Below are 18600 nucleotides of genomic sequence, written 5' to 3' on the forward strand. Positions count from 1 at the left end.
GTTTCTTAGAGGGACACTGCGGGCGATGCGTCGGAATCTGCTCTGTTGAAATGTATTCAGCTCTCCTGTGGGTGTGTCCGTTCCATGAGAGAAAGAAACACCAAAGTGGGAGAGATACCCTTCAACTCAACCAACAAGTACCAGGTATATAATTACCCCCTACAACCATTTACTACACAAACATATACATCAAAGAAACAATTACATAAACCAACATTTATTTATTTGTTGTAAAAAAAAACACATACAGAACTTTCCAAGTCCATTGAACCACCAAATATGTAATGACAGCAAAGATAAAAAGTTGAAAATGTAAAAACCACTTCCCACTAATATATACTCTTGTCTTCTACCATCTCTCTCTCCTTTTAAAGCTATCCATTCATGAACAAGAGGACAATGAAAATGGCCACCTACTCGTTATGAAGGGAGCACCTGAAAGAATATTGGACAGGTATTTATTTACATCAAACCTGACTAACCAATGTGTCTCTCAAAGAGTTGGATAGAGATATTTGGATATAGTGCTCAATGGTGCTGCTCATGCTGTCAAATAAACCATTATGCCAAAGATACATAGAGGTGCCCTCTATCCAATTCTATGGTAGATACATATTTTATTTGTCACATGACCTGAATACAACCTTACAGTGATCAGCTGGCAGATGCCTTCAGAAAGAATTCATACCCTTTGACTTTTTCCACATTTTGTTGAATGAATCTAAAATTGATTAAATGAATATAATGTGTCGTTGGTCTACACACAATACCTCGTAATGGAATTACACCGAAAGAAATATAAACGCAACATGCAACAATTTCAAAGATTTTTCAGAGTTACAGTGCATTTAAGTAAATCAGTCAATTTAAACAAATTCATTAGGTCCTAATCCATGGACCTCACATGACTGGGAATACAGATATGACATTAGTTGGTCACAGATACCTTAAAAAAAACAGGTATGGACGTGGATCAGAAAACCAGTCAGTATCTGGTGTGATCACCATTTGCCTCATGCAGCGCTACTCATCTCCTTCGCATTGACTTGATCAGGCTGTTGATTGTGGCCTGTGGAATGTTGTCCCAATCCTCTTCAATGGCTGTGCGAAGTTGCTGGATATTGGCGGGAACTGGAACACGCTGTCGTATTGTGTTCATTGTCAGTAGCTTATGTCTGCCCATACCATAACCCCACCGCCACCATGGGGCACTCTGTTCACATTGTTGACATCAGCAAATAACACAACACACATGCTGTCTGCCATCTGTCTGGTACAGTTGAAACCGGGACTCATTGAATAGCACACTTCTTCAGTCTGCCAGTGGCCATCAAAGGAGAGCATTTTCCCACTGAAGTCGGTTACAACGCCGAACTGCAGTCAGGTCAAAACCCTGGTGAGGATGACGACCACGTGGATGATCTTCCCTGAGACGGTTCCTGACAGTTTGTACACAAATTCTTCAGTTGGCAAACGCACAGTTTCATAAGCTGTCCGGGTGGCTGGTCTCAGATGATCCCGCAGGTTAAGAAGCCGGATGTGGAGGTCCTGGGCTGATGTGGAAAAATGAACATTCAATTATCTGCCAATTGTACGCTCCATAAAAACGTATATATCTGTGGCATTATGTTGTGTGACAAAACTGCACATTTTAGACTGGCCTTTTTTTGTCCCCAGCACAAGGTGCACCTGTGTAATTATCATGCTATTTAATTAGCTTATTGATATGCCACACCTGTCAGGGGGATGGATTATCTTGGCAAAGGAGAATTGTTCAATGTATGTTTTTAGAAATGTTTACAAGTTAATACTAAATGAAAAGCTGAAATGTCTTGAGTCAATAGATATTCAACCCCTTAAGTTATGGCAAGCCGAAATAAGTTCAGGAGTAAAAATGTGCTTAATAAATTGTGTGGACTCACTCTGTGTGCAATAGTAGTGTTTAACATGATTTTTGAATGACTACCTCTGTACCCCACACATACAATTATCTGTAAGGTCCCGCAGTCGAGCAGTGAATTTCAAACACAGATTCAACTACAAAGACAAGGGAGGTTTTCCATTGCCTCGTAAAGGCCACCCATTGGTTGATGGATAAAACTAAAAAAAGCAAACATTTAATATCCCTTTGAGCATGGTGAAGTTATTAATGACACTTTGGATGGTGTATTAATGCACCCAGTCACTACAAAGATACAGGCATCCTTCCAAACTCAGTTGCCGGAGAGGAAGGAAACCGCTCAGGGATTTCAGCATGAGGTCAATTGTGTCATTAAAACAGTTACAGACTTTAATGGCTGTGATAGGAGAAAACAGAGGATGGATCCACAACATTGTAGTTACTCCACAATACTAACCTAACTGACTGACAAAGAAGGTAGTCTGTACAGAATAAAAAATATTCCAAAACATGCATCCTGTTTGCAATAAGGCACTAAAGTAAAACTGCAAAAAATGTGGCAAAGAAATTAACTTTATGTCCTGAATACAAAGCATTATGTTTGGGGCAAATCCAACACATCACTGAGTACCACTCATATTGTCAAGCATGGTGGTGGCTGCATCATGTTATGGGTGTGCTTGACATCGACAATGAATAGGGAGTTTTTTAGGATAAAAAGAAAAGGAATGGAGCTAAGCACAGTCAAAATCCTAGAGGAAAAGCTGGTTCAGTCTGCTTTCCAACAGGCCCTGGGAGATGAATTCACCTTCAAGACTTTAAAATGGCTGCCTAGCAATGATCCATTTTTTTTTTATAGTAATGTGCAAATATTGTACAATCCAGGCGTGCAAAGCTCATAGATTGTAATCGCTGCCTAAGGTGATTCTAACATATTTTGACACAGGTGTTTGAATATTTATGTAAATTATATCTTTCTGTATTTCATTTTCATAAAATTTGCTAGCATTTCTAAAAACATGTTTTCACTTTGTCATTATGGGGTATTGTGTTTAGATGGGAATGAATCAACAGGAATGAATGAGTCAACAGGAATGAATGAGTCAACAGGAATGAATGAGTCAACAGGAATGAATGAGTCAACAGGAATGAAAGAGTCAACAGGAATGAAAGAGTCAACAGGAATGAATGAGTCAACAGGAATGAATGAGTCAACAGGAATGAATGAGCCAACAGGAATGAATGAGCCAACAAGAATGAATGAGTCAACAGGAATGAATGAGTCAACAGGAATGAACGAGTCAACAGGAATGAACGAGTCAACAGGAATGAATGAGTCAACAGGAATGAATGAGTCAACAGGAATGAATGAGCCAACAGGAATGAATGAGCCAACAAGAATGAATGAGTCAACAGGAATGAATGAGTCAACAGGAATGAATGAGTCAACAGGAATGAATGAGCCAACAGGAATGAATGAGCCAACAAGAATGAATGAGTCAACAGGAATGAATGAGTCAACAGGAATAAATGAGTCAACAGGAATGAATGAGCCAACAGGAATGAATGAGCCAACAAGAATGAATGAGTCAACAGGAATGAATGAGTCAACAGGAATGAATGAGTCAACAGGAATGAATGAGTCAACAGGAATGAATGAGTCAACAGGAATGAATACTTTCTGAATGGACTGTATCTCACTGACTGACAGCAACAGGTGAATAATAACCGCTGTTGTGCGTCTCTCAGGTGCAGCACCATCTTGATCCACGGCCAGGAGGTTCCAATGGACGCCAACTGGAACGAAGCTTTCCAGAGTGCCTACATGGAGCTGGGAGGGCTGGGAGAGAGAGTTCTAGGTACGTACACTACAGCACACAGGTTGAGTCCAAAACTGCATTATGTTTGCAATATCCGGACCACACCTGGCTATTATCTGTGCCTTTCCTCTTCACGTCCCAGCTCCTGATCTGTTCCTTATATCTGTCCCAACACAAACAATCAATAAAATACAAAAGAACATCAGAACCTTGATCTCCTTCCACCCAAAAATTACAAAAATAAGAGTTCCTGTCTGTTTGTTGTGTTTCTCTCTACATCAGGGTTCTGCCACTTGCCACTGTCTCCGGCCCAGTTCCCTCGGGGCTTCTCCTTTGACTGTGAGGAAGTCAACTTCCCTATAAAAGGGCTGTGTTTCGTGGGTCTCATGTCCATGATCGACCCTCCTCGCGCCGCCGTCCCCGACGCTGTGGGGAAATGCCGCTCCGCAGGGATTAAGGTGAGTGGCACAATAAACCAACCAACAAACCATTCAACCAACCACCTAATCAATAAACAAACCGACAAACCATTCAACCAACCACCTAATCAATAAACCAACCAACAAACCATTCAACCAACCACCTAATCAATAAACCAACCAACAAACCATTCAACCAACCACCTAATCAATAAACAAACCAACAAACCATTCAACCAACCACCTAATCAATAAACCAACCAACAAACCATTCAACCAACCACCTAATCAATAAACAAACCGACAAACCATTCAACCAACCACCTAATCAATAAACCAACCAACAAACCATTCAACCAACCACCTAATCAATAAACAAAGCGACAAACCATTCAACCAACCACCTAATCAATAAACCAACCAACAAACCATTCAACCAACCACCTAATCAATAAACCAACCAACAAACCATTCAACCAACCACCTAATCAATAAACCAACCAACAAACCATTCAACCAACCACCTAATCAATAAACAAACTGACAAACCATTTGATCAACAAACCATCTAATCAATGAATCAACCAACAACCAACTAACTAACTAACTAATTAATGAATCAACCAACCAACTAATCAATTACTCAACCAACCAACTAATCAATGAATCAACTAACAACCAACTAATTAATCAATTCACCAACCAACCAAAAAATCAATTAATCAACCAACCAACTAACTAATCAATTAATCAACCAATCAATCAACTAACTAATCAATTAATCAACCAACAAACTAACTATTCAATTAATCAACCAACCAACCAACTAACTAATCAATTAATCAACCAACCAACCAACCAACCAACCAACTAACTAATCAATTAATCAACCAACCAACCAACTAACTAATCAATTAATCAACCAACCAACCAACTAATCAATTAATCAACCAACCAACGAACTAACTAATCAGTGAATAAACCAACCAACAAACTAACTAATCAATTAATCAACCAACCAACCAACCAACCAACTAACTAATCAATTAATCAACCAACCAACAAACTAACTTATCAATTAATCAACCAACCAACAAATCAATTAAACAACCAACCAACTAACTGACTAATCAATAAATCAACCAACCAGCCAACCAACTAACGAATAAATGAATCAATCAACCAAACCACCAACTAACTAATCAGTGAATAAACCAACCAACTAACTGACTAATCAATAAATCAACCAACCAGCCAACCAACTAACGAATAAATTAATCAACCAATCAATCAATTAACCAATCCAACAATCACAAAAAAATTGAACTTTCCCAAAGTCCCAGGTTTTCCAGAAATCATGGTTGGAAGATTCTTGGAATCAGTAGGGGGTAATTAGGAAATTTGGGAATCCTCCAAATGGACATTCTGGAAAACTTGGGCATTTTGAGTTACTAGAGTAAAATGAAAATGGAAATGACATACTATATATATATATATATAAAATCTCCTGCAAGTCTATAAATGAGCAAAACAAGGAACAAGCAGAAGTACAGTTCATGTGGTGACAGGTACATATGACATATGATGTGCTTATAGTTGTGATGATGTTTATGATTCTCTATGCCGTCAGGTCGTCACGGTGACAGGTATAGATGACATATGATGTGTTTATAGTTGTGATGATGTTTATGATTCTCTATGCCGTTAGGTCGTCACGGTGACAGGTATAGATGACATATGATGTGTTTATAGTTGTGATGATGTTTATGATTCTCTATGCCGTCAGGTCGCCACGGTGACAGGTATAGATGACATATGATGTTTCTGATTCTCTATGCTGTCAGGTTGTCACGGTGACAGGTATAGATGACATATGATGTGTTTATAGTTGTGATGATGTTTATGATTCTCTATGCCGTCAGGTCGCCACGGTGACAGGTATAGATGACATATGATGTTTCTGATTCTCTATGCTGTCAGGTTGTCACAATGACAGGTATAGATGACATATGATGTGTTTATAGTTGTGATGATGTTTATGATTCTCTATGCCGTCAGGTCGTCACGGTGACAGGTATAGATGACATATGATGTGTTTATAGTTGTGATGATGTTTATTATTCTCTATGCTTTCAGGTTGTCACGGTGACAGGTATAGATGACATATGATGTTTATGATTCTCTATGCCGTCAGGTCATCATGGTGACTGGCGACCATCCCATCACTGCCAAAGCCATCGCTAAAGGCGTGGGTATCATCTCCGAGGGCAACGAGACTGTGGAGGACATCGCTGAAAGACTGAATATTCCCCTGAGTCAAGTCAACCCCAGGTGTTTGTGCGTGCGTGCGTGTGTGTGTGTGTGTGCGTGTGTGCGTGTGTGTCTGTGTGCGTGTGTGTGTGTGTGCGTGCGTGTATGTATGACTTTCCAGGTCTGCGTGCGTGTGTTGTTCTAATATGTCATTACATTGTTGCTTCTGTTTTTTTACCGTGACACATAAGACAAACTTGACAAATGCGACCATGAAAGAAGACCACAATGGAAATAAACTGTTTACTTTTCTGTGTTTATCCTAGATTATTCTTAATCGCGTGCATAATGTTATATGTGTACCTTGTTTTACATTTTTAAATAAACTAAACAACCCCCCCCCCCCCCCCCCCCCCCACTGTTGGCTTGTATCTGCGTCTCTCTCCCAGAGAGTGTGTGTGTGCCTGTGTGTGTATGTGTGTGAGTGCGTCCGTGCATATGTGAGAGCTTGTGTGTGTGGCTGTTCGCGCCCGTGTGTGTGTGTGTATCTGTGTATTTTTGTGGTTTTTCACTGGGGGCTGGTGTCTGTGTGTCTCTTCCAGGGATGCAAAGGCCTGTGTGGTACATGGAGGGGACCTGAAGGACATGAGTGCAGAGTACCTGGATGACCTACTCAGGAACCACACTGAGATAGTGTTCGCCCGCACATCACCTCAGCAGAAACTCATCATCGTAGAGGGCTGCCAGAGAACGGTGAAAGGATGTCTGTGTGTGTGTGTGCGCTTGTGTGTGTGCGGGTGTGTGTGTGTGTTTGAGTCTCTATAATTAAAGCATGAGTCAGGGATTCTCAATCTATTATCCTGTTCAGTTAGATACTGGGAAGCTATTATCCCTATAGAAAAATATTTGATGGGAAAATTGCCCCAAAATTGACATACCATAAAACTTACACTACTGTTCAAAAGTTTAGGGTCACTTAGAAATGTCTTTGTTTTTTTGTCCATTAAAATAACATCAAATTGACCAGAAATACAGTGTAGACATTGTTAATGTTGTAAATTACTATTGTAGCTGGATACGGCAGATTTTTTATGGAATATCTACATGGGCGTACAGAGGCCCATTATCAGCAACCATCACTCCTGTGTTCCAATGGCACGTTGTGTTAGCTAATCCAAGTTTCTAATTTTAGGCTAATTGATCATTAGAAAACCCTTTAGCAATTATGTTAGCACAGCTGTTGTCCTGAATAAAGAAGCAATAAAACTGGCCTTCTTTAGATTAGTTGAGTATCTGGAGCATCAGCATTTGTGGGTTCGATTACAGGCTCAAAATGGCCAGAAACAAATAACTTTCTTCTGAATCTCGTCAGTCTATTCTTGTTCTGAGAAATGCAGGCTATTCCGCTTCGAGAAATTGTCAAGAAACTGAAGATCTTGTACAATGCTGTGTACTACTCCCTTCACATAACAGTGCAAACTGGCTCTAACCAGAATAGAAAGAGGAGTGGGAGGCCCCGGTGCACAACTGAGCAAGAGGACAAGTACATTAGAGTGTCTTGTCCTCAACTGGCAGCTTCATTAAATATTAACTGCATAACACCAGTCTCAACATCAACAGTGAAGAGGCGACTCCGGGATGCTGGCCTTCTAGGCAGAGTTCCTCTGTCCAGTGACTGTGTTCTTTTGCGCATCTTAATCTTTTATCTTTATTGGCCAGTCTGAGATATGGCTTTTTCTTTGCAACTTTGCCTAGAAGGCCACTATCCCGGAGTCGCCTCTTCACTGTTGACGTTGAGACTGGTGTCTGGTCTTATTTACTGACTCTGAATTCTCTTGTTCTAGGGGGCAATCGTGGCGGTTACTGGGGACGGAGTGAACGACTCGCCTGCCCTGAAGAAGGCTGACATTGGGGTTGCTATGGGGATTGCTGGGTCTGACGTCTCCAAGCAGGCTGCAGACATGATCCTCCTGGATGACAATTTCGCCTCTATTGTCACTGGAGTGGAGGAAGGTAAGGAAGGAAGGAAGGAAGGAAGGAAGGAAGGAAGGAAGGAAGGAAGGAAGGAAGGAAGGAAGGAAGGAAAAAACGTAATCTATCTGTTCTTCTTCAATTCCAAACAGGTCGTCTGATCTTTGATAACTTGAAGAAGTCTATCGCCTACACACTGACAAGTAACATTCCAGAGATCAGCCCCTTCCTCCTCTTCATCATTGCCAGCATTCCCCTGCCCCTGGGCACCGTCACCATCCTCTGTATCGACTTGGGCACAGACATGGTGAGGACCCGCTAAACTGACTGGAAAAGGAAAAGCCGCACACTGAAAGTCTTTGGGGCGGTTTCCCGGACACAGATGAAGCATTATTCCTGGACGTAAAAGCTCAATGGAGGATCACCATTGAAAGTGTTTTTTTAGTCCAGGACAACTTAACCGGTCCCTTTAAGTTGTAATGTTCTTTAGCAGTCCATTTGTTTGAGCTTTTCTTCTGCTGCTAAAGAACATTACATCTTAAAGACTATTTCAGTGAGTGCAGGTTTCCCTTTTCCACTTTATATGCACAGGTCATATTTCTGCTCCTCGACACTCAGTCACAAGCAGACATTCTCTCAGCTTGATCGTACATTACCTTTCAATCTATAACTCACCACTACCCTGCCCTGGGTCAGGGTGAGAGCTACTCAATCTTGTAAAGCAAACTGGATTTGTAACCACTGCTGTGAGGACTCTAGTCTCACACTGGGTTATGTCCATTTTCCACTTCAACTCACACATTGCCCTGTTGTTGCCTCACTGGTAATACCTTCAACCAATAGTCAAGGCCTTTTCTTATTACGAAACGTATAACTTTGTCACATTGTTCTGTCTGTCATACATTTTCTCAAAATTCCCTCTCTCTCTGTCTCTCTGTCTCTCTCTCTCTCTCTATCCATCTCTCTTCTTTAACTCCCTCTCCTCTCACCCCTATCTCTGGTTACAGGTTCCTGCTATCTCATTGGCCTATGAGACGGCTGAGAGTGACATTATGAAGCGTCAGCCCAGGTGCCCAAAGACAGACAAGCTGGTGAACGACAGACTGATCAGCATGGCCTACGGACAGATAGGTCAGAATACCTGACAGGCTCATCCATGTTTCTGTGTCCTAAAATGGAACCCTGTTATGGGCCCTGGTCAAAAGTAGTGCCATATATAGGGAATAAGGCTCCATTTGGGATGCTAGCCTTGTGTCTGTCCACCTCAGAACTAAAGCACACATCAATGGTTGTACACAAGTACTGTACTGTAACAAATTATTTTGAGCATGTTCCAAATTGTATACTATTCCCTATATAGTGCACTACTTTTGACCAGGGCCCATAGGGGTAGTGGTCAAAAGTAGTGCGCCAAAAAGAGAATAGGTTGCCAACTTGGGACGCACACCTTGCCAGTTATTGAAACAGGTATTATATTTTCCTGATGGACTTGTCTCTCTCTCTCTCTCTCTCTCTCTCTCTCCAGGTATTATAATTTCCTGATGGACTTGTCTCTCTCTCTCTCTCTCTCTCCAGGTATTATATTTTCCTGATGGACTTGTCTCTCTCTCTCTCTCTCTCCAGGTATTATATTTTCCTGATGGACTTGTCTCTCTCTCTCTCTCTCTCTCTCTCTCCAGGTATTATAATTTCCTGATGGACTTGTCTCTCTATCTCTCTCTCTCTCTCCAGGTATTATATTTTCCTGATGGACTTGTCTCTCTCTCTCTCTCTCTCTCCAGGTATTATATTTTCCTGATGGACTTCTCTCTCTCTCTCTCTCTCTCTCTCCAGGTATTATATTTTCCTGATGGACTTGTCTCTCTCTCTCTCTCTCTCTCTCTCTCCAGGTATGATATTTTCCTGATGGACTTGTCTCTCTCTCTCTCTCTCTCTCTCTCCAGGTATTATAATTTCCTGATGGACTTGTCTCTCTCTCTCTCTCTCTCTCTCTCTCCAGGTATTATATTTTCCTGATGGACTTGTCTCTCTCTCTCTCTCTCTCTCTCTCCATGTATTATATTTTCCTGATGGACTTGTCTCTCTCTCTCTCTCTCTCTCTCTCCAGGTATGATATTTTCCTGATGGACTTGTCTCTCTCTCTCTCTCTCTCTCCAGGTATTATATTTTCCTGATGGACTTGTCTCTCTCTCTCTCTCTCTCTCTCTCTCTCTCCAGGTATTATAATTTCCTGATGGACTTGTCTCTCTCTCTCTCTCTCTCTCCAGGTATTATATTTTCCTGATGGACTTGTCTCTCTCTCTCTCTCTCTCTCCAGGTATTATATTTTCCTGATGGACTTGTCTCTCTCTCTCTCTCTCTCTCTCTCTCTCCAGGTATTATAATTTCCTGATGGACTTGTCTCTCTCTCTCTCTCTCTCTCTCCAGGTATTATATTTTCCTGATGGACTTGTCTCTCTCTCTCTCTCTCTCTCTCTCTCTCTCAAGTTATTATAATTTCCTGATGGACTTGTCTCTCTCTCTCTCTCTCTCTCCAGGTATTATATTTTCCTGATGGACTTGTCTCTCTCTCTCTCTCTCTCTCCAGGTATTATATTTTCCTGATGGACTTGTCTCTCTCTCTCTCTCTCCAGGTATTATATTTTCCTGATGGACTTGTCTCTCTCTCTCTCTCTCTCTCTCTCCAGGTATTATATTTTCCTGATGGACTTGTCTCTCTCTCTCTCTCTCTCCAGGTATTATATTTTCCTGATGGACTTGTCTCTCTCTCTCTCTCTCTCTCTCTCTCCAGGTATTATATTTTCCTGATGGACTTGTCTCTCTCTCTCTCTCTCTCCAGGTATTATATTTTCCTGATGGACTTGTCTCTCTCTCTCTCTCCAGGTATTATATTTTCCTGATGGACTTCTCTCTCTCTCTCTCTCTCCAGGTATGATTCAGGCTCTGGCTGGTTTTTTCACCTACTTTGTGATCCTGGCTGAGAATGGCTTTTGGCCAGAGACCCTGCTGGGCATCCGTCTGAACTGGGACGACCGTGCCAACAACGAGGTGGAGGACAGCTATGGACAGCAGTGGGTGAGACTGAGAGGGTTTAACACATCCATATAGTCAGTAGCTATATTTATCAGATCCACAGCAATGTTTTTTAGAACATAAACTCGCACACCTTGACATACTACTGTCATCAATAAAAATACAAAATACAAAAGTGTAGTCAATAAAAAATGTAAACTGTTGGAAGCATCAAGAGTGTTTCTTTTTATTCACAACTACAACAGGTTTTCAATTGTAAGTCTACTAAGACGTGTGTTCCTTTCACAGACCTACGAGCAGCGGAAGATTATTGAGTTCACGTGTCACACCTCGTTCTTCGTGAGCATCGTGGTGGTGCAATGGGCCGACGTGATTATCTGCAAGACCAGGAGGAACTCTGTCTTTCAGCAGGGCATGAAGTGGGTGGAAAAGTCTCAAATGGCACACTAGTGCACTGCCCATTGGACTCTGATCAAAAGTAGTGCACTGCCCAATGGACTCTGATCAAAAGTAGTGTACTGCCCATTGGACTCTGATCAAAAGTAGTGTACTGCCCATTGGACTGTGATCAAAAGTAGTGTACTGTTGTATATAGGGAATAGGATTTTTTAAAACTTTGTATAAGTATGTACTGTTTTTGTCCAGGCTGTATCACAACCGGCCGTGATTGGAAGTCCCATAGGGCGGCGCACAATTGGCCCAGCGTCGTCTGGGTTTGTCCGGTGTAGGCCGTCATTGTAAATAAGAATTTGTTCTTAACTGACTTGCCTAGTTTAAATAAAGGTTAAATAAAAAACTATATATAATATATATATATATATATATATATATATATATATTAATTTGTTAAAAATCTAAACTTTCCCATCTCCATTTCCTCAATAGGAATCGTATCCTGATCTTTGGCCTGTTTGCTGAAACTGCTTTGGCTGCATTTTTATCCTACTGCCCAGGAATGGACATCGCCCTCCGCATGTATCCCCTGAAGTCAGTTCCACACACCACCCTAAACACAAGGACATCCCATCCCCGATACCCCTTGCCTTTAATTCTACCCCCAAGTTCCTTGCACGCTTTTCTCATATCACAACCTCAACTACGTTTATTTTACAATGAACTGTATCCTCTGAAGTCAGTACGACACACGTCTCCACTCTGCAACACCCTAAACACTCCTAAAACAAGTCCCTCACACGCCTTGCTCCGATCACAACAAGTCCCTCACACGCCTTGCTCAGATCACACCAAGTCCCTCACACGCCTTGCTCAGATCACAACAAGTCCCTCACACGCCTTGCTCAGATCACAACAAGTCCCTCACACGCCTTGCTCAGATCACACCAAGTCCCTCACACGCCTTGCTCAGATCACAACAAGTCCCTCACACGCCTTGCTCAGATCACACCAAGTCCCTCACACGCCTTGCTCAGATCACACCAAGTCCCTCACACGCCTTGCTCAGATCACAACAAGTCCCTCACACGCCTTGCTCAGATCACACCAAGTCCCTCACACGCCTTGCTCAGATCACACCAAGTCCCTCACACGCCTTGCTCAGATCACAACAAGTCCCTCACACGCCTTGCTCAGATCACAACAAGTCCCTCACACGCCTTGCTCAGATCACACCAAGTCCCTCACACGCCTTGCTCAGATCACACCAAGTCCCTCACACGCCTTGCTCAGATCACAACAAGTCCCTCACACGCCTTGCTCAGATCACAACAAGTCCCTCACACGCCTTGCTCAGATCACAACAAGTCCCTCACACGCCTTGCTCAGATCACACCAAGTCCCTCACACGCCTTGCTCAGATCACAACAAGTCCCTCACACGCCTTGCTCAGATCACACCAAGTCCCTCACACGCCTTGCTCAGATCACACCAAGTCCCTCACACGCCTTGCTCAGATCACAACAAGTCCCTCACACGCCTTGCTCAGATCACAACAAGTCCCTCACACGCCTTGCTCAGATCACACCAAGTCCCTCACACGCCTTGCTCAGATCACAACAAGTCCCTCACACGCCTTGCTCAGATCACACCAAGTCCCTCACACGCCTTGCTCAGATCACAACAAGTCCCTCACACGCCTTGCTCAGATCACAACAAGGCCCTCACACGCCTTGCTCAGATCACAACAAGTCCCTCACACGCCTTGCTCAGATCACACCAAGTCCCTCACACGCCTTGCTCAGATCACACCAAGTCCCTCACACGCCTTGCTCAGATCACAACAAGTCCCTCACACGCCTTGCTCAGATCACACCAAGTCCCTCACACGCCTTGCTCAGATCACACCAAGTCCCTCACACGCCTTGCTCAGATCACACCAAGTCCCTCACACGCCTTGCTCAGATCACACCAAGTCCCTCACACGCCTTGCTCAGATCACAACAAGTCCCTCACACGCCTTGCTCAGATCACAACAAGTCCCTCACACGCCTTGCTCAGATCACACCAAGTCCCTCACACGCCTTGCTCAGATCACAACAAGTCCCTCACACGCCTTGCTCAGATCACACCAAGTCCCTCACACGCCTTGCTCAGATCACAACAAGTCCCTCACACGCCTTGCTCAGATCACACCAAGTCCCTCACACGCCTTGCTCAGATCACACCAAGTCCCTCACACGCCTTGCTCAGATCACACCAAGTCCCTCACACGCCTTGCTCAGATCACACCAAGTCCCTCACACGCCTTGCTCAGATCACACCAAGTCCCTCACACGCCTTGCTCAGATCACACCAAGTCCCTCACACGCCTTGCTCAGATCACAACAAGTCCCTCACACGCCTTGCTCAGATCACACCAAGTCCCTCACACGCCTTGCTCAGATCACACCAAGTCCCTCACACGCCTTGCTCAGATCACAACAAGTCCCTCACACGCCTTGCTCAGATCACAACAAGTCCCTCACACGCCTTGCTCAGATCACACCAAGTCCCTCACACGCCTTGCTCAGATCACAACAAGTCCCTCACACGCCTTGCTCAGATCACACCAAGTCCCTCACACGCCTTGCTCAGATCACAACAAGTCCCTCACACGCCTTGCTCAGATCACAACAAGGCCCTCACACGCCTTGCTCAGATCACAACAAGTCCCTCACACGCCTTGCTCAGATCACACCAAGTCCCTCACACGCCTTGCTCAGATCACACCAAGTCCCTCACACGCCTTGCTCAGATCACAACAAGACCCTCACACGCCTTGCTCAGATCACACCAAGTCCCTCACACGCCTTGCTCAGATCACACCAAGTCCCTCACACGCCTTGCTCAGATCACACCAAGTCCCTCACACGCCTTGCTCAGATCACACCAAGTCCCTCACACGCCTTGCTCAGATCACAACAAGTCCCTCACACGCCTTGCTCAGATCACAACAAGTCCCTCACACGCCTTGCTCAGATCACACCAAGTCCCTCACACGCCTTGCTCAGATCACAACAAGTCCCTCACACGCCTTGCTCAGATCACACCAAGTCCCTCACACGCCTTGCTCAGATCACAACAAGTCCCTCACACGCCTTGCTCAGATCACACCAAGTCCCTCACACGCCTTGCTCAGATCACACCAAGTCCCTCACACGCCTTGCTCAGATCACACCAAGTCCCTCACACGCCTTGCTCAGATCACACCAAGTCCCTCACACGCCTTGCTCAGATCACACCAAGTCCCTCACACGCCTTGCTCAGATCACACCAAGTCCCTCACACGCCTTGCTCAGATCACAACAAGTCCCTCACACGCCTTGCTCAGATCACACCAAGTCCCTCACACACCTTGCTCAGATCACACCAAGTCCCTCACACGCCTTGCTCAGATCACACCAAGTCCCTCACACGCCTTGCTCAGATCACACCAAGTCCCTCACACGCCTTGCTCAGATCACACCCTCTTATCATCTCAAGGATTCAGAATGAACCTGAATAGATTTTACAATGAACTCCATCAAACACTCCTCCCTTATTTATCTCTCTCCCTCTCTGTCTCTCTGTCTCTCTGTCCCTCTCTGTCTCTCCCTCTCTGTCTGTCTCTCTCTCCCTCTCTGTCTCTCTCCACCTCTCTGTCTCCCTCTCTGTCTGTCTCTCCCTCTCTCTCCTTCAGGGTCTCCTGGTGGTTCTGTGCCCTCCCCTACAGTCTCCTCATCTTCATCTACGATGAGGTCCGCAAGCTCATCATCAGGAGGTATCCTGGAGGTGGGTGACATAGTGACATAGAATGACATAGAATGACATAGAGAGAGTCACAGAAGATGCCAGTTGTCTGTCACTGAGTGTCTGTTCTGTAAGGAAGAGACTAATAGAGAGATTCACAAAAGATCATTCATCGTGACAGTTATTTGCTCATGTTAATCAGTCATGTTAATAATCATATTGATGTGCTGGGGATCAGAGAGTCACTGCGTTAAAAGGGTTTTGTCATATTAAAGCATGGAGTGGAAGACTATGTAATGATGACTAATCCAATCATTCTTGTCTGACTCATTTTAATCTTTCTCTGTTATAGGTTGGGTGGAACTGGAGACATATTACTAACGCTCACAAATGTGTTATTGTTAAGATTGAATTTCTGTGTGTGTGTGAATGAGTGAGTACGTGTGTATGCAAGGTCTAGCTAAGCAAAGAACAGCAAAACGACCTTACAATTTGTATTTTGTCTTTGAAAATAACAAGCAAGCCTGCGTAATCAGTAAATCAGAAAATCAGCCTACATTACCACTGTAACTGCTGCCAGTGTGTGTGTGTGTGTGTGTGTGTGTGTGTGTGTGTGTGTGTGTGTGTGTGTGTGTGTGTGTGTGTGTGTGTGTGTGTGTGTGTGTGTGTGTGTGTGTGTGTGTGTGTGTGTGTGTGTGTGTGTGTGTGTGTGTGTGTGTGTACACTAAGTGTACAAAACATTAGGAACACCTTCCTAATATTGAGTTGCACCCCCTTTTGCCCTCAGTACAGCCTCAATTTGTCAGGGTTATGGACTCTACAAGGTGTCGAACGCGTTCCACAGGGATGCTGGCAAATGTTGACTCCAATGCTTCCCACAGTTGTGTCAAGTTGGCTGGATGTCCTTTGGGTGGTGGAACATTCTTGATACACACGGGAAACTGTTGAGCGTGAAAAACCCAGCAGCGTTGCAGTTCTTGACACAAACCGGTGGACCTGGCACCTACTACCATACCCTGTTTAAACGAACCTAGATATTTTGTCTTGACCATTCACCCTCTGAATGGCACATACACAATCCATGTGTCAAATGTCTCAAGGCTTAAACATCCTTCTTTAACATGTCTCCTCCCCTTCATCTACACGGATTGAAGTCAATTTCACAAGTGACATTAATAAGGGATCATAGCTTTAACATGGATTCACCTCGTCATTCTATGTCATGGAAAGAGCAGGTGTTCATAATGTTTTGTATACTCAGAGTATGTGTGTTTTTACAGTATGTGTGTGTGCTTTGTGTTTGTCTGTCAGACAATTGGTCTGTTATTGCACGGATCAGTACACCATTCTGGTTATCATAGAGGATACCGCTGCAAAGAAAGCCTGTAATTGTGATTGATAATACTGAGTTTTGACAATAACTACACTGGAAGGGTTTTCCAAAACCCAAATGTCAAACAAACAAGATGTTGCAAAACGGCTGTAGCATACAAATGCACCATACACATTTTTTGCTTCACCAAATAAAATGTACTTCAAAAGCTAAACATTAATTGCATCAATCATCAGTCCTGAAGGCTAGGGTTCCGTTCCCAATGGCACCCTATTCCATACACAGCGCACTACTTTTGACCAGGGCCATATGGGCAGTGGTCAAAGTAGTGCACTATACAGGGACTATAGGGTGCCATTGGGACACACAAAATGACAGATGGGGTGTTGTGTGAAAATAAATTGCTCTGAAATGTGTCTCGATATGAAATAAAGTTAATCTGAACGAAGCGGTTGATGATGTTTGTCCTTTCTTGTAACCTATTCCCAAATATATTATTACAACATTAGTATTATTAGGTCATGGAATGATAAGCGCATCCACTACCTAGGTCAATATACAGCCTGTATAACCTTGGCCCTTGATCATGACTCTCTGAGCAGCGTCGCTCTGTCTGACCATAACACACATCGTTTGACATACGGTTTAGGAAGCAGAAGGACCTTATCTTTCACATCAGGGAGAAAAATAATAATAATTTAAACTCAAGGTTAAATTGATACACACCTTTATGGGGTTAGTGTTCCCATACGGCCTTATCTCCATGTTAAAGCGCTTGTTTATGGAAGACAGAGTGGACTACACTGCATTCGGATGTTACAGCGCTTGTTTATGGAAGACAGAGTGGACAACACTGCATTCGGAAAGTATTCAGACCCCTTAAATTTTTCCACGTTTTGTTATGTTACAAAAACATTTTGCAAATGTATAAAAAATAAAATAATGGAAATATCATATTTACATAAGTATTCAGACCCTTTACTCAGTACTCTGTTGAATCCCCTTTGGCAACGATTACAACCTTGTGTCTTCTTGAGTATGACATTACAGACTGGGCACACCTGTATTTGGGAAGTTTCTCCCATTCTTCTCTGCAGATCCTCTCAAGCTCTGTCAGGTTGGATGGGGAGCGTCGCTACACAGCTATTTTCAGATCTCTCCAGAGATGTTCGATCGGGTTCATGTCCGGTCTCTGGCTGGGCCCCTCAAACACATTCAGAGACGTGTCCCGAAGCCGCTCCTGCGTTGTCTTGGCTGGAGCACTCTGGAGCAAGTTTTCATCAAGGATCTCTCTATACCTTGCTCCAGTCATCTTTCCTTCTATACTGACTAGTCTCCCAGTCTCTGCCGCTGAAAAACATCCCTACAGCATGATGCTGCCACCATCATGCATCACTGTAGGGATGGTGCCAGGTTTCCTCCAGATGTGATGCTTGGCATTCAGGCCAAAGAGTTTAATATTGGTTTCATCAGACCAGAGAATCTTGTTTCGCATAGTCAGAGTCCTTTAGGTGCCTTTTGGCAAACTCCAAGCGGGGTGTCATGTGCCTTGTACTGAGGAGTGGCTTCCATCTGACAATTCTACCATAAACGCCTGGTTGGTGGAGTGCTGCAGAGATGGTTGTCCTTCTAGAAGGTTCTCTCATCTCCACAGAGGAACTCTGGAGCTCTGTCAGAGTGACCATCGGGTTCTTGCTCACCACCCTGACC

The 18600-nt window shown here is 43.7% G+C and overlaps 1 protein-coding gene across 1 annotated transcript in view; it reads left to right on the forward strand.

Annotated features, from left to right (window-relative positions):
* Window positions 1–17338, forward strand: part of LOC139386633 (ATPase Na+/K+ transporting subunit alpha 2a) — a 38319-nt gene extending 20981 nt beyond the window's left edge. The window contains exons 11-24 of the mRNA XM_071132375.1: window positions 10–144; window positions 375–454; window positions 3650–3759; window positions 4003–4178; window positions 6334–6470; window positions 6992–7142; window positions 8234–8402; window positions 8513–8667; window positions 9368–9491; window positions 11290–11435; window positions 11682–11812; window positions 12279–12380; window positions 15508–15599; window positions 15910–17338. Of these exons, the coding sequence (XP_070988476.1) occupies window positions 10–144; window positions 375–454; window positions 3650–3759; window positions 4003–4178; window positions 6334–6470; window positions 6992–7142; window positions 8234–8402; window positions 8513–8667; window positions 9368–9491; window positions 11290–11435; window positions 11682–11812; window positions 12279–12380; window positions 15508–15599; window positions 15910–15938 (1737 nt within the window). The 3' untranslated portion in view covers window positions 15939–17338. The remainder of the gene's footprint in view (window positions 1–9; window positions 145–374; window positions 455–3649; window positions 3760–4002; window positions 4179–6333; window positions 6471–6991; window positions 7143–8233; window positions 8403–8512; window positions 8668–9367; window positions 9492–11289; window positions 11436–11681; window positions 11813–12278; window positions 12381–15507; window positions 15600–15909) is intronic.
* Window positions 17339–18600: the final 1262 nt, after the last annotated feature.

This window comes from Oncorhynchus clarkii, chromosome 28, assembly GCF_045791955.1.
Source record: "Oncorhynchus clarkii lewisi isolate Uvic-CL-2024 chromosome 28, UVic_Ocla_1.0, whole genome shotgun sequence".
NCBI lineage: Eukaryota > Metazoa > Chordata > Actinopteri > Salmoniformes > Salmonidae > Oncorhynchus > Oncorhynchus clarkii.